This window comes from Lissotriton vulgaris, chromosome 11, assembly GCF_964263255.1.
Source record: "Lissotriton vulgaris chromosome 11, aLisVul1.2, whole genome shotgun sequence".
Taxonomy (NCBI): domain Eukaryota; kingdom Metazoa; phylum Chordata; class Amphibia; order Caudata; family Salamandridae; genus Lissotriton; species Lissotriton vulgaris.
This window is the reverse complement of record NC_141699.1, coordinates 720,734,494-720,759,153: the sequence shown is the minus strand read 5'-3', so window position 1 is coordinate 720,759,153 and position 24,660 is coordinate 720,734,494. Positions and strand designations below refer to the sequence as shown.

Genomic DNA, 24,660 nt, shown 5'->3' with positions numbered 1-24,660 from the left:
GTGGACGATAAGGTGATGGTAAAGAAACCTAGATTTGTGAAAAAAGTACTCTGAAATTTCTAGGGACCTTTCAAAATGGTGGACGTCAGAAGGAATGTTGTTGTAGTAAAAACTGGTGATGTATGGAGCATGTCTAGACTGGTGGTATCTAGTGTGGGTAATGTACATTCCAGTGGAAGTGGGGAGCTCACTGGATGCAAGAATTCTGGATGGGGGTTCTGGATGTACAGAGTCTATCGCTGGCAGTTGTAACTGAGGCCTGTGCGTGTTTTTGGTGCAGCACTTGTGAGGTGCGCACTCTAGACCGGTTTCTCAGAATAAATGTGTGTGTCGTCTGCCGTGCTGCACTGTCCCTGTGCGCTACGAGGGCTCTGTGCACCGCCTGTAAGGGCAGTGCCGACTGTCACACGCACTCACAGGAGAGCGTGTCAACGGTCACCTGCAGTGCAGCACCAAGGGCCGAGGGTGCTCTCAGAACGTTTGCACCGTGCACTGATGGCCGCACGAAGGCTCAGTGCACTGACTGTCGTGCTCTCTGAGGGCTGTGAAGAACACTGTCAGTGGAACACACTGCGGGCTGCATACACATTCTCAGTGCACCAAAGCAAAGCGAGGCCTACATTGTCAGTTGTACAACGACAGCTGCATGCACTGACAGTTGGGCATATTGAGGGCTGTGTGCACTGACAGTGTCGCATATTGAGGGCTGTGTGCACAGGCAGTGGTGCCCGCTGAGGGCTGTAAACAACTAGCGTGACCGACTGGGGACCTTTCAGCTGTAAAGCATGGGAGATGTGTGCACTTAAGTAGTGGCGAGGGGCGTCTGCAGAACCGGCCCTGCAGACTGACAGGTGTATTAATTGCACACTGAGGGCTGCATGCCCCCCTTACTCTCTACACTGATGGATTCATGCACTGCACATGAACATGCTGAGGGGTGTGAGGGCTGTCAGCTCTGCACAACTGGAGCTGCACGTGCTGCCGCCCAGCAGCAGTGCACACTCAGAGATGAACGCACCAAAGGCTGTGCGTTCTATCATTGTCACACACTGAGGGCTGTGCGCACTATCATTGTCACACACACACACACACACTGAGGGCTGCGCGCACTGTCAGTTACTTTTTTCTGGGGTAAGCCAATCAGTGGTGTAACCAAGGCCCCAGCAACCCCTGCAGTGTGTGGGGGCAGCAGTGCGGAGGGCTCCCGAGCTCTAGGGGGACCCCTCAAGGCAGTATCCTGGCCTGAGAGCTCCTGAGTAAGGCTGGAAGGGGGCCCCTCCATGCACTCTGCAGGGGGGCCCCCTCAGGTTTCGTTACGCCACTGCGTGCGTGTTTTTGCGTACAGTGTAAATACTGAGGGACCGCCTCATTTCTTGAAGGTCAGCAAGATGGCCCCCTTGGGAAATGTTATTGTTTACTGACAGACCTTTCTGCTGTTGAGGGTGGATATTTGTTCGCCCTCTTCAGCTCTTTCGTTTTTGTGTTGACTTGGTGCTTTTAACAACCGTCCCCTTTTCCTTCATCCAAAAGGCCCGCGTCGATGGCAAGGCCAGAGGCCCTGGTTAAAACTCAAGCTTTCTCACCTGTACGGAGGCCCATGAGGAACCTCCACATTCTGGAAACGTGCAACTATCTGTGAATTTGTTGTCTACAGCGAGCTCGCCTCTGTCCGTCGACATACACTCGCGTCCTGTCCAGTTAATCCAAGGAGCGTAGCTGTAATAGTGAAGCAGTGCAACGGGGCCTGGAGAAGCGGGTGACCCAATCCACCCCAATCAGTATCTGTTTTTTAAACTACCAAACTGGTGGATTGAGGACCAATTTTCTCGCTTGCATTGGGGCCCACTGCTCTTTTGTCACAGCACAGTTAAGGGGGCTTAAAGGAAGCATGTTCATATTTATTCGAAAGCCACGTAGTTAACCGGGGTCGTTTGTGGGATATTTTTTTACACTCTGGGCCAGTGACACCTGTAGGGACTTAAGCGCGAGCCATCTGTGAGTGGGAAGCCTAGTTGCTATGCCAACCAGAGGGCCTTCCGGGCACTCCCACCACGAAACGGAGGGGCCGCGAGCAGCATCTCGAAAAGCCCCAGGCGATCTTTGGTAGAGTGAACGGCGGCTGTCGCAGCTCTGTGGTGAAACAAGATACCGTGTCAGGTAGGATAAATAGTTTATTATTGCTCTTACTACTGTGTGGTGCAATAACCCTGAGATACTAAGGAGGATGAGTGGCTGAATGCTGCAGGGACTGCTCGCTGGTATAATGATCATCTTAGGGAGTATGCAGCCTCTCACTGATCCAAGGTCTAATTACTCTGACATGTTACCCTGATTGCATTCGTTTTTTTCTTGCCTGCTGCTCCCTGATTGCACTCGTTTTTCTTGCCTCTGTCACCCTGTTTGTGCAGTTTTTCTTGCCTCTGCCACCCTGTTTGTGCCATTTTCTTGCCTCTGCCACCCTGTTTGTGCCATTTTTTTGCCTCTGCCACCGTTTTTCTTGCCTCTGCCACCCTGTTTGTGCCGTTTTTCTTGCCTCTGCCACCCTGTTTGCGCCGTTTTTCTTGCCTTCTGCCACCCTGTTCGTGCTCGTTTTTCTTGCATTCTCTCTGCTCCCCTAATTGTGCCATTTTCTTGCCTCTGCCCCCCTGATTGTGCACGTTTTCTTGCCTTCTGCCCCCTGATTGCACTCGTTTTTAGGTTTTGCCTAGCCAATGCGTACGAAGTACGCATGCGCTAGGAAAAACCTAATGATTTCTGTGTGTGGGGACTGGACCGTCCCCACTCTCCCATTGGCTAGCTCCATAAATGGAGGCTAGCCATTGGGAGAAGGCTCTGTCCGTCAATCTCGGACCAGATTCGGGGGCGTTCCCGAGAATTTTTGGCTTTTGGCTACGTCAGCCGAAAGCCTGTTCATGGGAACGCCCCCGAATCTGGTCCGGCTTCGACGGCAAATTCCTGTGAACAACGACACATTAGAACTACAGGAGCAGACGCTGTGACGCCACTCTGTAGTCCTGAGTCATCTCACGAGAGCAGGCATTTCAATGGGTAAAGCGCCTCTATTTTGGAAATTCTAACATTGATTCCTGGTCGCTCTACTAAGCGTGGGCATAGACTATAAAATATATATTATCTTTCCGCCACAGTGTCACTATTTTTGGGCATTATTTTGGATGTACGGTAATTAGAACTACACGAGAGGACGTAATGACGTCACTCTGTAGTTCGTAGTTTCTCGCAAGATCGTGGGATACAGGCTTCGAACTATGGAGTTCGATCAGGATACCTTTTTAGTCCGCTACCACAAGGGACGGACCTGATTCTAGCCTGGCCTTTAAAGACAGAGACACTCTCTTGTGTTGGGCGGCTCGTTACAGGCACTTTCCTGTTGAGGACTCCTGCTTCAGTGGAAGCCAGCAGCAGCGCTTAGCTGTATGTCCATATGCTTTTAGCGACGACTGAACTCACCTGAGCTGATCTGAGGAGCAGGAGCTTGTGCTGTACTCCGTGCTTTGCTCCGCTGTGAACCGTTGTGAGCCTCAGAGGATCGCCCGCTCCGGCACCAGGAATTGTCCGTCGAGGTTGCCGGTCAACGAGTGTGCAGGAGTGCGTACTTCTGGGCATCGCAGTGACAGCCGGTCCCTAAAGCTGCATCCGGATGGGAATGAGCGAGTTGCGAGCTGCGGGAGAGTTTCGGGAGAGGAGCAGGAGCAGCGTGTGGCGTGGCAGGCGTGCAAGTGCAGGTGAGCGAAGGGGTCAAAGTGGACGGGACCTGAGCAGGGTTTATGGTTACTGATTAACGCTGTTTGAGCCTCCAAGACGCGGTGGACTGCTTGAGCCCCGGACGTGTCGATGTGTTCGGTGAGCGAGTAAAGCAGCCGCCGCCACCACAGTTTGAGCCACCGCCCTTCTATGCTGGAGTTGCTGGAGCAGCCACCCCCACCACTTGAGCCACCACCGCTATTAGAGAAATGGAACAGAGATGAGCGCTAAAAAAAAATAAAAAGCCAAAAGGAGAGTGAAGGGTTGAAGGAGAGCAGCGAGTCGTGGTGAGCTGCATTAGAGCTACATTAACATTAGAGCAGCATTTGTAGTAGTGCACAAAGACGTTAGGAGGGGTACGAGCGACCAAAGGAGAGGAAGGATTACTCCGGTGTAAGGGTAAGTGCAGGTGGTGTAAGATAGCTGGGGGGCTACGGGGGTAGACTGTTTGTGGGTTGCTGTTTGTGGATAAGTAGCAGGGGATAAGAGGGGCAAGTTGTGTTGTACAGCTGTTCCCCTTCCCTCCACCCACACCGCTTTGCCTAGCTCCCACCCCCCCATGCTCACCATCCCATTGTTTCCCCATGTTTTTGTGTCCTTCTGCCCTCTGTCTGCCTGGTGTTTTGTGCCGTTTCTCCACCTGAACTGAGCCCTTTAAAATAAGGCCATGCTCCAAAAAGTACTGCAGCCCCCTGCCCTGAACCATAAAAAAACTGCCCCCTACCTCCGTGAAGTACTCCGACTCTGCTCCCTACCCTCCCTTGGCGCCTAAAACTGTCCCCTGTCATGCACCCTACAAAGCCTCGACTTAGAAAACTGTCCCTTCTCTGTGTGCTTCGAGGCCGTAAAATGTAAGCCTAGGCACAAATGGATGGTTGGATTTGTGGGGTAAACTTTTATATAATGTGATTTTATGTAGCGCGAACTTTACCCGAAGGTGTCAGAGCGCATTACATAAGAACAAGTTGCCAAACCTAAGGACTTTGATTTACATGTGTTAAGTAAAAGATACAAACAGGAAAACAATTGAAATGTACTAGATGTAGTCACACAAATAAGAGACTGTTGATTCTCGTTATATTTCTATATACATATGGAAGGGATATGAATAGATGTACTGCAAGAGTCACATAGGAATGTTAGAGTAGAAAGGTCTACTGCATATACTAGTGAATACAGTCATCTCTATATACAGAAAAAATGAGTTATATTTAGAAGGGTCGGAGTGGGACGCAGTGGGTGGATGGATGCATGATGGTTAGATGTATGCATGATGCATGGATGTATGGGTGGATGCATGAATGGGTTGTTGGTTGGATGGGTTGGTGGTTGGATGGGTTGGTGGTTGGATGGGTTGGTGGATTGCATAAATTGTTGAGGGATTGGCTCCATGCATGCACCCATTCATGCATCCACCAACTCATCCATGCAAGCATTACAACAAGAGCCCGCAGCTCTCCTTCGTCTCTCCTTGCCCCCCTTCCCTGAGCCCGCAGCTCTCCTTCGTCCTTCCTCGCCCTCCCCTCCCTGTGCCCTGCCCTGCTATTGTAAATGACAATGCCATTTATTTATGTTAAAAAAAACAAATAAAAATAATGTCAAGAGCAATGCCAATAGCTCTAACTTTAACAAAGGCAAAACCATTGCATTGTAAATGCTTGTTCGTTTTGTCCAGAATTGAGTCAACTGCTGGACCAAATAAAAAGTCTGGGTTGATGGGCTGATTAAGGATTGTGGATTGAACTTCATTCTTAAAGCCCGATGTGCGAAGCCAAGCGTGTCGTCTTAGCAGCACGCTTGTATTGATGGATCTGGCAGCTGTATCTGCCGCGTCTAGGGCACATTTAATTGAGGCATTGGTGATGAGCTTACCCTCCTGTAGAAGTTCATCTGCCTGCTGTTTGTAAGGATCAGTTAAGTGTTGGAGAATTTCTTCTAAGCTGTCATAGTGCGCCCTGTCATATCTGGCCAGCAAGGCCTGTGTATTGGCAATTCTCCATGAGTGTGCTACCTGAGCTGCTACTCTTTTGCCTGATGCCTCAAAGATCTTTGATTCTTTGTCCGGAGGAGCAGCCTCTCCGGTAGTTTGGGAATTAGCCCGTTTACGTGCATTGGATACCACTAGGGAGTCTAGGGGTAGCTGGCCCTTGATGTATGTAGGATCTATAGGTGCAGCCCTATATTTCTTTTCAATTCTAGAGTTTATGACCCATGCCCCAGCAGTGTCCTTAAAAATGTCATGTGCGTGTTTTAAGACGCCCTTCAACATGGGGAGTGTTTTTACATGTCTCTCAGATGTTGTTAGTGTATCAAAGAGAAAGTCTTCTTCAATAGCATCAGAGTGCAAATCTACATTATGGTAGGTAGCTGCTCTATCAAGTAAAGAATTAAAGGCCACTGTATCTTCTGTGGGTGATGGCTTAGTTGGGTAAACTGCAGGTTCTGTAATGGGCAGAGTCCCTTCATTGTCTGGTTCTCCTCCTGCACCCCATGGCTGTAGGTTGGGGTCTCCAGTTGGGTTTTGTGGATAACCAAACCCCACATCTGCATCCTGATCTTCATCTGGGTTGTAATCAGGTGATGTTGGGGCATATGGGGTTGTAGGCATAGCTGGAGTGATGGGTTCAAAACGTATAGGAGAGGTAGCACAGTGAGTGGTATTCTAGGAAAGTCTTCTATTGGCAGAGGCCTTTTCTTTTTTGTGTAAACAGTCACTTTACCAGTTTTTGGGTTAATAATACAGTTTTGACTTGTCTTCTGTGGAGGGGTCTGGGTGAATAAGCTCATCCTCCACAGTTTTTGGCCTTGGTGCAGTAGCCTTTGGTTTGACTGTTTTTGGTTCAATAGGTTTAGTGGGTTCAACCGCTTTTTGTGGTTGGATCGGTTTTTGATGTTTGTCGACAGATTTTGTCGGTTGAACGTCTTTGGCTGGCTTCACCACCTTTTCCAGACCGAGCGGTTTGGTCGGCTCGACAGTCTCTTTAGGTGTTTGTGGTTTTGGCTCGATGCCCTTTTTTTGTTCGAGGGGCTTCGGCTCGACCGATTTCTTTTGGTCCACCTTAGGTTTCACTTTCGGTTCAACGTTAGTTTTGGGCGTAGGCCTTTTACTTTCGTTAACTGTTTTTATTCCCTTGTCGATATTTGAGGCTCCTTTGCTGGATTCGACGGGCTTTGTCTTTGGGGTCGATTCTATGTGCTTTTGCTTTGGCGTCGAAGCGACGTTTTTTGGCCGCGAGGTTGACTCGACGGCTTTCGGTTTTGAGCTCGACTCGACAGCTTTAATCTTTGATGTAGACTCGACGGTCTTTGGCTTCGAAGGCTGTGTTGGATACGGCCTTCGGCTCGACGACCTTTGCTTAATTACTTTCGGTTCGACGACTTTCGGTCCGAAGACGGTGTTGTCGACGAGTTTCGGTTTCGATGGAACCGGTGCCGTATGGCGTGTCTCAGAGGACTCTTTGAATATGTTCTTAGCCGGGCGCTATGGCGGGGCTGTAGAACGAGAATGTTGATCTTGGCTAAGGCCTACTGGCGATGCCTCGACCTGAGTCTCTGATATCGGTATAGTGTCTATATGGGGCGGTGTACTCACGGTTCGCCCCTCGTCGTCATCGGAGTCGTCTTTAACAGCTACGATGTCTTGATCTTATTCCTCGAGATGGACGATTTGTTCCTTCTCTTCGAGGTAATCGGAGTCGTGTTCCGAGTATTGTTCTTCGTCTTGATCCGATTCTTCGGCGCTAGCTAGTTCTTCCTCATCGTCGAAGATATTATCGGGCTCTGGCGCCGACCTCTGCATTTCTTGCCTCGCCGCCCGTCGATTCCGGATAGTCTTTATGGACCGGAACTGGGCACAGCCCAGGCAACTATCTTCTTTGTGATCTGGAAATAGGCATTTGTGCACACGGGATGCTTATCTGTGTGCGGGAACTTCGAGTTGCACTGCGGGCAGTATTTGAATGGACTTAGTTCCATCGACAGTCGGTCCACGTGGAGTCGAGAAGGCCTTGCGGTCCGATTCGACGACCGAAGTGCAATAGATGTTTAGAAAGTATATTGGTACCGAGCGCTGAACAATACCGACGGATCCGAAGGCCTTTTGAGAAGTGTTCGTTAATTCCGAACTTGGAGTGTTGGAAAGTACATCCGAACCCAATGGCGGAAAAAACAATCTGAGAATGGAGAGGATGCCCATGCGCACTGTAGTTCAAAGGAGGAGCCACCTATCTCGTGATACTTCGAAGACTCTTCCAGGACAACAATGGGCAATCATCCGGACCCAACACTAGGCGGCGATCTATGCACAGATATGAATTCAGCAGCCAACATGCCTCGAACATAATATTTTTATACAAACAAGTTGGTCTGAGTTCAGTCTTTGAGTGTGTGACATCATTTCTTGCCCGAGTTTGTACAATAAATGCTTAACACTACCCCCTGATAAAGCCTAACTGCTCGCCCACACTACCACAAATAGAGAGTAAGGTATTATCTACTTTTACCTCTGCCTACCTTTGGGGTTCCACTGGACTCTGTACACACTATACCTCACTTTGGTATAGTATATACAGAGCCAGCTTCCCATAGTGCTAGTGACACATCAATGAATGCCCGAAGAGGCTCACCGAGTACTGATCAGAACTGTAAAAATATGGTCGGCAACCATGAATCCAAGGATGAAACCGATTATATTTAGCAAGCCATATTATGTAATGTTACCAAATTCATGCAAAGTATTTCAATTAAAAAATCAACTTTGATCTTGTTTTGCATGTGGATTAACGGGAAAATGCCTTGAGCGAGCTCTTTTTTGACTGCATAGATGTTATCTACAAGGCAACTATTCAATTGATGGCAAAATGTTGGATTGTAAATTGGCCCAAGAGCCACTATCTGTAGAGGTCAATTCTTGAACCGTAACAATATCAGTTTGCACTCGGTCATACCTTGCTTACATTTTTCTTTCACCACATCCTGAAAATGATTGCACCATCAACACGCTAGTCTGTGTACCCCAGTTTTGGCCACACTTAACTGATGTAATTTAAGGTGCTGGTTTCATTCTGTTCTTAACCCGTCGCCTAATAAGTGGTACATGTTTCTTAAGTTATTTAATTCAGCTTGTTGGTATGTGAAGAGTTAATATTCTCAGCCAATTCCAGCAGGACAGAAGTAGTCTGTAGAGTTTTCTTTTTTTCTTTTGTCCATTTTACACAACAGGTACAATGCTTTAGTCTAGACTCTACTTATTTCTGGTTCTAAGATTGTTTGAGAAAACTGAATAAAAGAATGATCTGACCCACCTATCCAATTTACATGAACACTTTCGGTAAAATTGATCAGTCTTCAAGTCCATAAATTCAAAATTCTTAAGCCCTCATGTCTTTCTGTCCAATAGTAGACAGGGAGTGGTTGACCAACAGAGAAGTAGCCAATTAATTTCATTTCTTAGGAAATTCTGGCATCCACATATCTTAGGGGAGGGAGGTTGAATACATGCCAGCCAAATGGTTCTTGACCTCTATTTAAGCTCTGACTTGAACAGAAGTTCAGTATCTTTTATGGGATCTAAATGAAATAAGGCTTGAGAATTTTTTTGCTTCAGATAGCTGCCACTCAGCTGCCTCTTTTGGTTCTGCTCGATTAAAAAAAAAAAAAATCATTTAGTATACATATGGGATCACTTCTACCAAATCCAGCACGGAGAACTCCATTAGCCAGGTTTTGGCCAAAAGGAGCACTTTTATATCTCCATTAGAAAGGAGGTTAACAAGTTTGTGTTTCGCTAAAGCTTGTGTATTAAGATAAGCTGCTCACAGTTTTAGCACTAAAGGAATAATCAATAAAAATAAAAGGATTTAAATCACTAGTTTATTTTTAATTTGACTAGCTGTAGGATGACTTGTATAAAAACCTTCAGCTGTCGGAAAGGGTAGTTAATGTCGGCATGGTGACTAGCCCCAGGTCGAATCGGGTCCAGACGGGCTTTCTTAATTATTCGAGTGGCACACTTTCACTGCATGGATGCGACAGCCATCTCAATTAAGTACTACTTAAATACTCCCACGGTCCCCGACACACGAAGAACAAGATCACATCCTTTCCAAAAGCAAGCATGAGTGATATGAGCTGGATAGTGCAAAAAATGTTCTTGCACCCACCGCACACCACAACCATTGCACAATGTCCCCAAAATCAAATAACAGCAAGAGTAGTTAAAATGCGCACAACAAATTAAAAAATTAAAGTAATGTTTAAAATAGTATTTATTTATTCCTGCTTACATAGGGCAACTATCACTCCAAATGAGCCCACTGGCACTTTTCAGCTTTCTTTACAGTGTAAAATGGAAGTGATGAAATGGAGTCTGTATTATCAGGATACAAGCCTCGTTTTCAAGACCTTATTGAACTGTAGCAGTCGAGAGTGGGCTCAGATTGCCAAACGAAAACCGAGCATGATGCAGGTTTGCCAAAAACAGGACTTGGTCCTCCAGGTGTATCTGCAGTTCAGCGTTGCGCTCCCTAAGGTCCACCAGTTTGTGGCAGAGGCCATCTAGCTCCTCCTCTCTGGCAGCTCGAGTGTCCGCCCTATCAGGCTTGATGTCCCTGAGGTCTGATTTCACATCCTGCCGCAGAGTGCGAGGATCTTCCCCGATTTAGGTAAAGAGGCCTAGTTAGGGGTGCCTCCATGTCTTCCAGAGGGTCGCTGTCATCTGGATTGCTTGCAGCGACATCCTTGGCAGCATCGGTTTGCCTTTGTAAACATAACCTTGAGGGTTCCATCCTTCTTGAACTTGGGGGATGCCATGGTTCCTTGGAGTGGCCCTCCCATCCCGAAGGCCCCCCTTGCCACTGCGTTCCACTGCTATCGGATTCCCCCAGTGTCCGTCACAGTCTGTGCTCAACAGCTTTGGGGATCCCCATAGGGGACTAAAACATCACCTCCCCGCTCTAGTTTTCAGGCCCAGGGGGCGCACTAGTCGGGGGAATCCGGTTCTCCTGCAAGCTGCTGTGCTATTGTGGCCGGTGGTGTCTGAAAGGGGGGGTGGGAGGGGATCCAAGCTCCTGTGCTGCTCGCCACATCCAGCCATGTTGGGGGGGGGGCCTCTCTGCAAGCCGGAAGTCTCCAGTGCTGACTCGCACCCCCCTCCCCCTCAATATGCTTGCTCTTTCGCCAGGTGGTCATTGCCTGGTCCCTCCAACGCTCCGCTACCTTTCATGGCCTCAGGGGAACCCCACTCTACCCTCCAACCAGGGTCCCTTACAGGAAAGTTGTACCCTCGTGTGGGCAGATAGCGGGCCCAAGGCATAGCGACCCGACAGCGTGTGGCTGTGGACTGCCTGTCTAAAGCTCACCGCTCCTCTGGCTCCGTACTGCTTGCGGCGGCCACCATCTTGTGGGCTCCGTCTGTGGACCAGCTTCAGGAGTTTTCCATGGGTAGATTCTCTCTGAGGTCTAGGCTGGACCCCCTGATGTCGCCTTCGTGGTCCTCGACCACCACACCCACCCCTGCCTCATGCTATTGACTGAGCCGGGAAGGCTTGTGTGTTTCCTGCATGGCCCATTGTCGTTTTCCCTATGTTAGCCTAACTGTGCACGTTGCAGGCCTCATTTTCCTTTGCATACATTGCTAGATAAACAAGGTTGCTTTTGTGCCACATTGTACTTTTACACGGAACCTGCATTTGTTTGTGCGTTCTGTTCTTTTCCTGGGATTTAATCAGAACACCATAGACAAGGTCAAACAACAATGTCACTTGTTATTCTTTCTGGCCAGGCACTGTTTATGTGCACACATGTCCTATCATATAGATGAGCACATGAGCCAAAAACACACAAATGGAGCAAGAGTTCTTAGACAAGAGCACTGCGTCTGCTGAGATGTAGGGCGTCCATTTGTGTATGCTAAGGTACGGGGTCTGGCAGTAATCCCAGATATCTTTCATATATAATCATATTGCTTTAGTAACGGGAGGGATGTGTTTGTGGTGGTGGGGGGGGGTGTTAGGTCACTTTGTCCTATAAAATGACAGGGTTTTTCATGGTACATGGATTAATGACCATGCTAACAGTGTTTTCATTATGTATTTGTTTACAAAATTGTGGCATGTATACTGCATTTCAGAGCACGATAGTTTAAATACATATTCTAAGCTTCCTTCATGTCTCATGGTTATCTTATTGTGGACAAGTACAAGTGAGAGAGCAAAAGAGTGTGTCCTATCCCTGAGAGGGCCAACAGGGTTGTGTGCCAATTTACTTGTTTCTCTGGTACGGTTAGGAGGGCAAGTGAGGCATTTTAGCTTGTCGGGCTGGGACTCAGATACTGAGGTGGTATGGTGACTCAATTCCTATATACGGATGTTCTATGATTCCAAGCATAGTTCTATTTTGTTGCTGAGCTCGAGGAGAACGCGCTTAGTCGTCCACCATCTTGGCCACAACCACATTTAATTATTGTTTCATGAATATTTCTTACAAAAATCGATTAAAGACATTGAATTGAGCCAAAATAAAGCATGTCTGTAAACATAAAGCAAACTTTTGACGGAGCTCTTACCTAAAGATATCCTGTGATTCAAGGTCAACATGCAATCCGTTTATAAAGAGTGCAGAATCCCCTGGATGCAGTCCCAAAGTACCCTTGAAAAACTGAGAGAAGGTAAAAGAAAAATGTGAAACAACCATGTTAAAGTCTTGAAAAAATATACAACACATAAATAACAGATCATTGGTCAGATTCAAACAAAGCAAAATGGAGCTGAATCACAATAAACTGAATACCACCATGCATGAGCGTAGGATGTTGTACTTCAATGTTACAGAACCAGAGTACATAAACTAGTAATAGTTGACAGTACCTTAATTAACCCCCGAGTCGAATACCAGAAAGAACAATTAAAGTCTGTAAACATTTGTTGCTTAAAAAGTCAATTCAGCTTACTTTGTTAAAACCATAAACCTAGGCTTCCTTCAGGCTGGTCCCAGGACACATTTTAATGGTATTGCAGCAAATGGATATTAGCCTTTTTACTTCACGCTATATTTGACTACCTGATACATTAAAAGAACTGGGCTCATCATTTTGCTTGCATTAAAATCACTCAGTATAAACAAACTTGTTTTCATGATAAGGAAAACGTTACTTACACAGTGAGCATCCATTCGTGGCATGTAGTGCTGTGGATCCACATGCTTATAATACTGTGCTTTATTGTTGGGCTCGGATGTGTGCAAGTTGTTTTTCTTCAAAGAACGTCTTTCGAGTCACCAGGTATGGTGACTCGTCCTCTTGCTGGTAATGCGCATAGTCATCGTCTCCATTGTTAGATTGTTTTCCCACAAGACGGGTAAGGATGGATTGTGGAGCAGAGCATAGTTTAGCAAGATTTCCATGCTATAAAAGATGTGATATAAGATATGTAACCAGCCCAGGTGTGCGTGAGGAGGGTGGGTGCATGTGAATCTACAGCACTACATGCCACAAACAGATGCTTACTGGGTAAGTAACATTTTCCATTCCCTGCATGTGTGGCTGTAGATACACATGCTTAGCATACACTGTAAGCAGTCCTCCTCCAGAAGCGGTGGATAACCTGTAGGGGCTACATTTATTTGAAATATTGTTTGGAGAACTGCTTGGCCCATATTGGCTTGTTGATGGTCCAGCAAATGTACACAGTAATACTTTGTAAATGTATGTGGTGTAGACCATGTAGCTGCCTTACATATGTCAGCTATAGGTATATTGCCTAAAAAGGCCATTGATGTACCTTTTTTACAAGAGGAATGAGCTCTAGGAGTGATAGGCACAGTTATTTTTCCTTTAACATAGCAGGTTTGTATACATTTAACAATCCAAAGTGCAATACCTAATTTAGATATGTCCCTGCTTTTGTGTTGCTCTAAAAAAGCAACAAAGAGTTGTTGTGCCTTTCTAACTATCTTGGTTCTGCCGATGTAATACATAAGGGCTAATTTAACATCGAACGTATATAGGGCCCTTTACGTAACTGTATCAGGCTAAGAGAAAAAACCTAGTAACTAATTAGATTGATTAAGGTGGAACTGAAACACCACATTTGGTAGAAATGTAGGATTGGTAAGGAGTACCACCCTATCTCTATGTACCTAGAAGAAGGATTCTACTAAAGTTAATGCCTGAAGCTCACAGACACGTCTGAGTGAAATGATTGCAATTAGTAGTGATACTTTCCAGGATAAAAGTGGAGGTGGTAGGAGTAGCCCATTAATCTGGTTAATACAATCTTGAGATTCCAAGTGGGGGGCTGGTGCTACCCTAGGAGAAATGGTGAAGACACTGGGAGTGGCTGTGACCCAGAAGGGAAGCACCTTGTACTGGAAATGCTGAACTTTTATTACAAACCTGAGATACCGGTGATGTACAAGATGAATGGGAATGTGAAGTAAGCGTCCTTGAGGTCAAGTGAGCCATGAAGTTGCCTTGCTGTAATAACAGGATGACAGCTTGAGGACTGACCATATGAAAGTGTTCTTAGAGAATGTACTGTTTTAGGGGTCAGACGGGGTTCCGTGGTAGATGGTTTAGAAAAACTGCCTTTACCTCTGCCTCTAGAATTGTTGCCTCTGTAGTAATAGTGGCTCCTCCGCTAAGGTGTAGTGTCGCACCACTGTTTTTCAGCAGTGCAAAAAAGAAAAAAGAAAATGACGTTAACATGATGTTATTATAATTTTATTTTTCTGTGTTGCAGCCAGTTTTGGGGAGGGGATTGGCTGTTGTCTCAGCCAGCATGGGGAGGAGTGATTGGTGCACTTATGTACACATGACTGTTTGGCTGGCAAACAGTCATGTTCTCCACCTGGTTCTATTGCACAGCCCGGGTGGAGAACATGCACAGGGTCCCACTCCTTGTCTGAGCGCCAAAACAGGCTACTCAGACCAATTAGGACGCTGCGGTCATGCTTGGGACAGCAGCGTCGCAATTGGCTACGGGAGTCTGGGAGCCTGTGTGCTTCCAGGTGACAGAAGAGGATGGAGTACAAGCAGTGGCTGGCTGCCAAGAGATTTTTTTTTAACCCCTCCAGCTCCTCACCCGACACTACTGCTCCGATAGGAGGAGAAGATGTCTGTAGAGGTGGGTTCGCTTATCCACGATATGGGGAGTGATGAAAGGAGCCGCGTTACAATGGTGTCTGCAATGCTCTCATGGCTTTGGATGTTTTACTGTCTTTTTAATGTTCTCAAGTAGAGTATCTACCGGAGAACCAAAGAGGTATTCCCCAGCAAAAAGAAGTGCAAGGAAGCTTTGCTGCACTTCAGGTTTGAAACCTGAGACTCTAATCCAGGCATGTCATCTAAGGAGAATGCTAGAGTTAATGACTATTGGTGGTGGTAGCCGCATCGAGGGTGTAATAAATAGAAGTATTTGCAATTAGTTTGCCCTCCAAGGCAATCTCATGTGCCCATTTTTTGTATTCCTCTCGGAGATGTTAGAGGAGCCCCGCGATCTCATCCCAGTGGGCTCTGTCATAGGGGGCGAGGAGGCCAAAGGAGTTGACAATTCTCCAGTGATTGGCAGACTGGGCAGCCACCCTCTTTTCCTGCAGCATCTATCTTCTTACTTTCTTTATCTGGTGGGGGAACCTCACCAAATGTTTCTCAATTTTCCATTATCCTTGGTGTGGCACCTACTAAAGAGTCAGGTGGTAGTTGGCCTTTTATGTATGTAGAATCGGTAGGAGACCGTTTGTATTTCCTATTGACCCTAGGTGTGATGACCTGGACCTGGACCGGGTCCTTGAAAATGTAAGGTGTATGTCACAACATGCCTTTGAGCATCAGCAGGTATCGGACCGGGAGTTGGCTAGAGTAAAGGGTTTCAAAGGTCATCCTCTAGTGGTTCAGGGTAGAGCTGAACCTTGCGATATGTGGCCGCCCTACCTATAATGTTGTGATATATGGTGGTATCGTCTGCAGAGGAAGGTTTGGCTGGATACAGATCTGGGTCTGTGTCAGAAGGTGGGTCTGTATCATAGGTGTTCCACGGGTTATCGTGTGGTGGAATGGAGAACTGGTCTCGGTCATCCCGGTGTCCCCCGAAAGAGTGGATGGAAACTGGATTATATTGTGATTCTGCAGGAGGTGAATGTGGTGGGGGTGTGATGGTGGAGCAACAGGTGGTGGTGGTGGGCTGAGGGGCGGTGGCCTTGTAGCCTTATCCACCTTTATCCTGTGCTTTGGTAGGATAGGTTTCTCCAAAGTGTCTTCAAATGTTAATTGCCTTTTGGCTGGTAGTGCTCCAGTTTAAGGAGATCTAGCTAGAATATGAACAGTGTCTGGGTGTATGACGAGGTGTTTTGTCTTGAGTCCATTTCTTCTTGCAACCGTTGGAGCACAGGACCGGATCAGAGTGTGTGTTTCAAGAAAGAATAGGATTTCACCTCCAACTTCTGCTTCGATACCAATGGTTTCGTTGCTGAGGGTCTGGGATCTGAACAGGGAGCTGTTGCGTGTTTATCTAGGTTCCTGATCGATACTGTGACCTTATGCCCCTATTCGGCTATAAATCCATTTATTCCCTATATTGGCATAACCGTTCAAGTGCGATATTCAGAAAGTCATCTCTGGCCTCACACGAACAGAGCCACATTCCAGAATAGTTCTCTGCCACTTCCTTTGCAACCAATTAGTGCAATGACAGAGCAGAAGTCACTATCTGAGATTCCTAGATTAACACTCCGAGTTCTTCAACAAGATAAAAACTCAGCAAACCTGGAAATCCCCGCTTGCTGTGTTTTGATTAGTAATGGAACTCTAATGAGCAACTGATAGCTATCACTTCCTAGTGACATCTTTAATTGACGTCTTATGTCCAACAAACTTGCGTCAAACCAGGCACCTGTCAGGTATAAATATTACCAACGTTGCCTTAAGCAAAGCGCGTTCCTGTTGCTGCAGCCTGCTGCCCGTCGCCTGAAGCTGCTGATACCATTATCGCTGCTAAAGCGCGAACGATGGTGTGGTGTAACTAGGAGCTGAACAGCCGTCCCTCTGCGAAGAGCCCAGCAGATGCCAAGCTGCCCGCGGACGCTGTCCCCCCTCCTCCTCCTCGACGCGCTGAAGAGAGACGCTGCCTTTCTCGTGCAGAGAAATCCAGCTCCAGCGTTTCTAGTCTGCCCTCGCGGGTGACTGGGATACCGAGTTTCCCCTGAAGGAGATACCAGACCTCCATCATTCTATTCAGAGGTATGGTGTTGACTAAACCCTTAGAGAGAATTCTTGAAGCAAACCTTGGCAAAACCAACTTAAATTGAAGCTACTTACTTACTCCCCTTCCACGTGTTAGGCTTAGGTCAGGCACACTGGGGTAGGCTTAGTTAGAAGCACCAGTTGAGTATTTTAGCCTAATGTATATATGACTGTATATATGTTTTATTACTTTTAAACCATTGTATGGCTAAGAAACCATATCAATGCTTTTACAGTATTATTTCGCAATACTTATCTTACTGTACGTACTTTTTATAATAACAAGTCTTGCAATTGTGGCAATACATTTCTCTTGTACGAGAAGAAAGACGGTTCAATAAATGTTAACCCTTTATTGACAAACGCCCGTCTCTCTAGTCTCTACATATTGTGAAAGTAAACTGCACTAACCTGACTGAGTGAAATACATGTCTATTGTTTCACACGACCCTAGAGATTGACTCTTAATCTGAGGAGCAAAGTTGTCATGTTGCACGGTTGTTGGAAAGCTGAATCCCTTCTTGTCTGTGCCAGGGAAGCTGATCACTTCCTATGCAGAGAAGAAAGTTTCCAGTGACCTCTGAGCTAGTTGGTAACACACCCAATTAAGTTTAGCATAGTCAGTGGAGGCCTGGAAGATCCGCACTGCTACGTCGATACTACTGTTTATGTTATTCCAATGCGCAGAGCCTAGTGGGAAACTAGGAACTACACTACAGAGCTTTCAGCGCCAACGCTCTTGACTCGGAGGCTCGGTTTGACTACGATGGCTAGGGAGCATGAGTCTTTTGCTGAACTTTCAGTGCCGAGCCAGGGCTGGGTGTATCTGATGCAGCTGTCAAAAATGGAGAACTGCTCCAAAGGGCGACGGCGTAGACGAACGCTTAATGGGGATCTAGAAATAACTTATCGAAAACAATACAGACATTACGGCCTAAATAATGGGAAACAACGATGTTGAGATGGAGCAGAGGAGCACACGTACGAACCAGACGGCGGAGGAAAACATTCTAACAATGGAGCCGATGACTATGCCCATTACCAGCAAGAGGAGGAGTCACCATGCCTTGAGACTCAAAAGACTTTGAAGAAAAAAAACTTGCACACACCGAGCCCATTACTAGATGGCAGGATTATGCTAAGCATGTGGATCTACAGCCACACATGCCTCGAACATAATATTACAGGTACCCATGCTGTACATCTTTGTGGAAAAAGTTAATAGTAACAAGGTCAATGATCGATAATGCAACATTATGAAAATGAATAACTGTCTCGTCATCATACCAAAACCCTTTTCTTCAGCCTTTAAGCTGTTGGTGCAGGAGACCAGAGAAAAGTGGCACATGACTAAAGGTTACAACATACATTTATGTGCCACAAAGATTTGCCAGAAACTGTTTATCTAGTGACAAAGTAGTGGGAAATACAGCTACTGGCAGTCACAAATATCCAAAGGTTTTTCCAGCTACTTTATTCTGTCAGTTTCAGGACCTGCTACAATTAAAATGTTATTTATGAATGCGCTACATAAACATTGGAAAAACCATATCTACGGCAAATGTTTGTAGCGCTGAAGCGTATATTCACGGATATCCAGATTTATGAAATCACCCTTGTGATTACCCCCAAAAAACAAAAACTAACACTAAAAACTAAAGAAAAAAAACTATTTACTAAAACAGTGTATTCTACATATAGAAGACATACCATGTGTTTAATGATTTCTCCAAACTTGTTTGGGGCCCTGTATACAAATGCCAGATAAGTGGCTGACAGGTGTGCTGCTTCTCAAGTGGCCCAGTGAAATACTGGTCTGTATTCTCCACTCGGAGAGCTTAGAGGTAGACCTCAAAAGCTTAGGGCCAAGTAAAATCTACCAGGCCATCCAAAAAAATCAATTGGCACGGGACAATGGTGCCCAGTGATGGGGTGGTCCCAACTTCTTGTGGGACTCAAGGGTCCCTACTCAATTACTGGAATACACTTACCAAAGGAGTGTGCCCGGGGTACTCTACAAATTCCCCTCTCCCTCGGTCCAGAGATTTCTTAAGTTTATTAGTTTACAAAGAAGACTTGTCTAGACTGTCTTTACCATTGTCTAGCCATGGGTCTGTAAACCGAGCAGAAAATGTACACCAATTTTAACCACTTTTGTTACTAGTGCCTCAACTATATGAGGTAGCATGTTCCAAATTTAAAAGTGGTACATGTTGTTCATGGGTACCTTTTGCTATAGTTAATGGCAACATGGGGCTCTTTACCCGGAACACTCTGGTTGACCTTTCTGGGCAGTATAATCCTTATGAGGACATGGAAGACCCACTTACATTTTAGAACAAATGTAGTGGTTTAGGGCCGAGCTGTCACATGTTACAAATGGGTTTAGAAGGGGTAAACATATGTTTCCATGACAGACTTGGCCGATTTACGTGGGGTATACACCTTATACATTAATATCGGTCTAGAGACAGCTGAGACAACCTGTTTTTCAGACAATGGTGGATGGAACCATTGCACACAGCACTACAAGCATCCAACATAGCTTTGCAACCCACAAACAAATGTTGAGATGGGCAAATGTCTAACTAAAGGGGACAGGATACCCTCACACTGACGCCAACACAATTATAGCTATGTGCCTTTCAGTATGAAAATGTGGGATGGGGAAGTATATTTGCTGATATCTATACCACCATACATAGCATCCCTCTATAATTGTACTAACAGAGGTCTTAAAGGGGCCAACTAGTGAATATCACAATAGATCTCAAAACCACAGCGGACATCAAACAAACATTCTTGAATCACTATTGTTGATGATTACTAGAGATGTGGTACTGGATAACGAAAACTGTTTTTTTCCTTTATAGTTTTTCCATTTGAAACAAATTCAAGACAAACACTGGTAGACCCTGAGGAAAGAAAAGTGAGAAGATAAAAAAAAGCTGCATAGAGAATCCTAGGCTTATAGGTTGCCAAGGACTTCCTGCCCAAACTTTGAATTGCTCTAGGAAGAATCATTGACAGCCTGGTGATGACAATGTTTTAGTGGTAGCCCACTTCGCTGTGCTACATGTATCAGAGAGGTTCATCCATGGGGAAGGCCACAGATATTGCCTTAGCCCTGGCGGAGTGTGCCTACATAGCAGATGGAGATTTGGCTACAGACAAAGTGCAGCAATGGATGATGAATGATGTGATATGATCCAGCTGGCAATGGTGGGGTTAGTAGTTACTCTGTCAGCATCTTTGTCCCCTAAAGATCTGCTGAATACAGACGTGGTTTGGTCTTAACAAAGGCAACATTTTATATCCAGAATTTGCAGTCTCCTCAGGACAGCAGATGTGGGAACATGGTAAAAAAATGCCAGAGGAACAATCTCCCTGTAAAGATGGAATGTCGACAGAATTTGGACATGAAGGATGGGGGTTTCTAAGTAATACTCTGTCATTATGGAAGGACAGGAAAGATTTAGATCTGCAAATGTTTTAGAACTCGTTTTGGCGCCTGGCCAAAGTATTTCACTAAAAAGGCTGCCTTGAATACAGATATCTACAGAAGACCCCTACATCAAGAGTCAGAAAGACAACTTAATAGAAGAAACAAGTGTATTAGTCCCATCAGGTATCTTTGATGGGTTTGGGGAGGTTGGAAAACAAAATCTTTAAAGAAGATCAGCTCTAAAACCACCCCTCTGGAAAGGCAGACTCGTTAATCTAACTCAACAACATGTGTATACACCTCCTCGGATTAAATCTATGGATTATAATTCAACCATCCCGATTATTTTCAGGAAGAAAAATGGAAGTACTCCCGAGGCCGGGCTTACATTCCCCAGCAAATTGACATAAGCCGCATGACAACAGCCAATAGGTCAAGGGAGCCCCGGATCGAAAGGTTTGGGAACCACTGGCTTACGCAGAGGTCCTCATATAGACTATAATGCACCCTGCCTTAGGGCTCTAAGGCCTGCTGTAGGGTTGACTACATATATTACATGCACTGTACTTTGGCATGGCATAGGGAGTGTGTGCCATGTAAGGTTTTCAAAATGGTTTGCACCATTTCACGCGTCCTGCAGTGGCAATCTGCATGTAATCTGTGTGTTGGTCCCTTAGGGTAGCATAAGACATGCTGCAGTCATTAGGGAGCTTCTTTATAACCCATGCCCTAGGTACCAGGGGTACAATTTACTAAGGACTTATAGGGGTGATTACGTCCTTGCCAACTGGGCTAGTGCTGGGCCTTGATGTGTGCAGATTCTTTTTATAGGATTAAGTATTTTGAGTCCCAAGGTACTGCGACTCCTTTTCTTGGTGACAATGTGCATGGTCATCAACTCCATTGCTAGATTGTTATCCCGCACGGTGGGTGAGGTTCGAATGTGAAGCGATATATTGAGACTTGACCATGCATTAGAGGAAGAAGAGATAGTAACAGACATTGACACAGCCACAGGCGGCCGGGGAGGAGGGTGGACGCACATGAATCTACAACACTACATGCACAAACAGATGCTTACAGGGTAAGTAAACTTTTTGTTCAAGGCATGTGCGGCTGTAGATACACATGCTGTGCATAGATTGTAAAGCAGTCCTCTCAAAAGCGGTGGCTAGCATGTGGGTGTTGTACCAGATTGAAAGAGTGTACCTAGAATTGCTGCCCAACATAGCTTGTTGGTGGGCTAGAACATCCACACAGTAATTTTTTGTGAAAGTGTGTTGTGTGGAATAAGTAGCTGCTTTACATATCAGCTATTGGAATTTTCCTGAGGAAGGCCATAGAGGCTCCTTTCTTGAGAATAGTGGGTGCTCTAGGAAGAGTGGGCAGATTCCCCATAGCATTAAAATAGCATGCCTGAATGCATTCAACTATCCATCTGGCAATGCTGGACTTGGATGGGGTTGGAGAAAGCAAAAATAACTTGTATTGTCTTCTTAAATGGTTTAATTCTGTCGACGTAGTACATGAAGGCTTATTTTACATTCAAAGTATGGAGAGCCTGTTCCGTAACTGAATGAGGTTGTGGGGAAAAAACAGGAATGTCCTGTGGATCCTTTGTGCTTAAAGGTGTACCAGATCGAGCCGCAAGAGTACGAAAAATAAGAAGCATGGCCTCTTTACAGGCTGCAACCTGTAGCAGCATCACATATAGCCCTTTGAAAATCGGGGCATAGTGGGACAATTGTGGAACTGGATCTTCGAGGTGGGGTTTGGAGCTAGATAAATTGAAACCTCTACACCCTCCCAACTTCTCTTTGGACAGAGAGTGGAGCGAGGAGGTCAAGTTTCGCATCAGCTAGGTACCCGGCCTACCGCGTAGGAGTGGCTCACCAACCTGACCTACTGTTATACCCAAGAGGATGCCTACCACAACCTTATTCCGCAGCTCAGGCTTATATCAGGATTACCTAGAACGCATCGAGAATCTGAGAGAGGCACATGAAAAGTTGAATGATGTTTTCTGGGGAGGTGAAATAGCTCAGCGGGTTACTGAGCCAGCTGCAGCAGCCTAGCTGTCCGCAGTTGTAAATCTAGGTCTCGGATGACCCGCTTTCAGGGACAGGTTGGTGGAAGTGACGGGACAGGTTGGCGGAAGTGACTGGGTTAAATAGGATTTATCCTAATTGTGCCTGATTTAGAAAGTGTTTATAAGCTGGTATGCATGCTTTTTTGTGACTCTTTCAGTACTTTTCTATTGGATTCCTGTAGGGGGGGGGCTGACTGCCTTGCTCAGGCTGCCTGCGTTCTGCGAGTCTCAAGCTGTCCCCGCTCCCAACGCTGTGCAACAGACATCGGGGGCGCCAAGGGAACGCTCTTTGTCCTCCCAACTGCAGCGATTCCAGGTTGTGTGGCTATGGGAGTAATGGCGATTTTTCCTTTGTCCCCCGGAGCATGCCGCCTCTGCGTCTGAGCGATGTGCGGGCTCAGATGTTTGTGTGGGCTCCACGTTGTGTCCGTCAGAGACCATACTTCGCTGCCGCCAGGCCAGGGCTCCGCTAGCTCTCATTGCAGCAGCCGTGTCGCGCTCTGTCCATCTCACATTTGTCGGCGCTGTGGTATGGGTGCGCGTAGCTGCTACCATACAACGGCAGGTTTCTGCCAAGGTGTTCAGTAGCTTAATTTTTGAGGTGCTCCTTATAGGTTACTGCACTGGGAAGCCAGCAATTGTGTGGTTATCGACTCGCAGGCTCATCGGGCACCAGTTCGTTTTTAAATGGTCAGAACACGGTGCCAGAGGAGAGGTGCTGCCCTTCAGTCTGCTGAGTTACATGTGCTCTGAGGCGGGGTGGAGGGGTGGGGGGTGGTCGGGGGCTAAAGAGAGGAGAACTCAGTGTGCTGGGTAGTGCCTGCAGACTTCCTTATCTTTGTTGGGGGGGGGGGGGGGGGGCTCATGTTTCTAATAAGCATGGCCACGCCAAGGCCATGCTAATTAGAAAAATATGGCCCCCCCTAAAGACAAGAAAGTGCTTCACAACAGCCGTGAAGCAGACGACCCAGTCCGGATGGGCTGGAAGAAATGGAGAATGGGCAGTGGCCAAAAAGCATCAATTTCAATGGGAAACCAGTGTTTAGCATTTACGCTGACGCAACACAATGAAAATGATGGGCGGGGCTTGAAGTCCCCTTGTAAAATCTCCTCTTTCACTATAGGTCTCGCCGAGCGAGCAGCACATGTGCTGTAACGCTAGGCAAGACCTAAAAAAACACTAACATAATCACTGCAGGGCCTGTCCAGATGCCAAGGCAACCATTACCGTTCATTCCAGCAGAGAAACAAAGTCTATGGTGTTAACGGCAGCTCAAGCATCTATCAAATCAGCATTTGTAGAGCGTGGCACTGTCATCCAAAGGGACATCTGGGCACTAGGGTGCCAGGTCTCAATCAAAAAGCCAGGTCTCGAGAAAACGGCATGAAGAGAGATGAAACAAGCAGACACAGGCAAAACAAGGGAAGAAAACCTAGCAGAAAAGGCCAGAAATAAGGCAGAAGAACAAGCAGTAAAGGAAAAACAGAGGGCAGAAAAACATGCAGAAAAAAAAACTGTGCACAAGAGTGCAAAACATAAGACAGAAAAACAAGTAGAAACGGCAAAATGGAGGGCAGAAAAACAATCAGAAAAGTCAAAACAGAACAAGAAACAAGCAGGAGGCACAAACAGTGGGCAGCAGATAGAGAGGCAGCAGAAGGCATTGTACTCCAGGTAAGCTGGACAGGAGAACTGTTGCAGGGGGAGCTGGCACTAGGACCTGCATCATTCAATGGTTGTTCACTAAAGGAGACACAATCAGTCCTTATTTTGAAGCCATTAACTCTAAATTGTGTATGAAGTCAAATAGAAGAGAAAAAAAAAAAAAGATTTTCGCTAAAACAATTCACCCAGTTACTTTTATAGCTGTCTCCTATGGACTTACACTTGCAACTAAATCAGTCTGTATTGACAGCTTTACAATCAAACGTTCACTCTGGCGATAATACAGATTTCTCCCTGCTGGGGACTTTGTTCAAAGATATTGGCAAAAACGTATGACTGACTATTACATTGGTGTCTGTACACGACAATTACCTTTTGGTTTTCTTCCACTTCCATTCGGAGCTCTTGATTGACAACAGTCCTGCTCAATCCCCTAGGTGGAGCAAAGATTACAATAATTTACA

General features: G+C 46.3%; 1 protein-coding gene across 2 annotated transcripts in view; it reads right to left on the bottom strand.

Annotated features, from left to right (window-relative positions):
- UGGT1 (UDP-glucose glycoprotein glucosyltransferase 1) overlaps window positions 1-24,660 on the bottom strand; it is an 849,443-nt gene that overhangs the window by 628,545 nt on the left and 196,238 nt on the right. For both annotated transcript variants that reach the window (XM_086943802.1, XM_086943803.1), the window contains exons 11-12: window positions 24,569-24,629; window positions 12,326-12,417 (exon numbers count right to left, since the gene is read on the bottom strand). In XM_086943802.1, coding sequence (XP_086799928.1) covers window positions 12,326-12,417; window positions 24,569-24,629 — 153 coding nt within the window. The remainder of the gene's footprint in view (window positions 1-12,325; window positions 12,418-24,568; window positions 24,630-24,660) is intronic.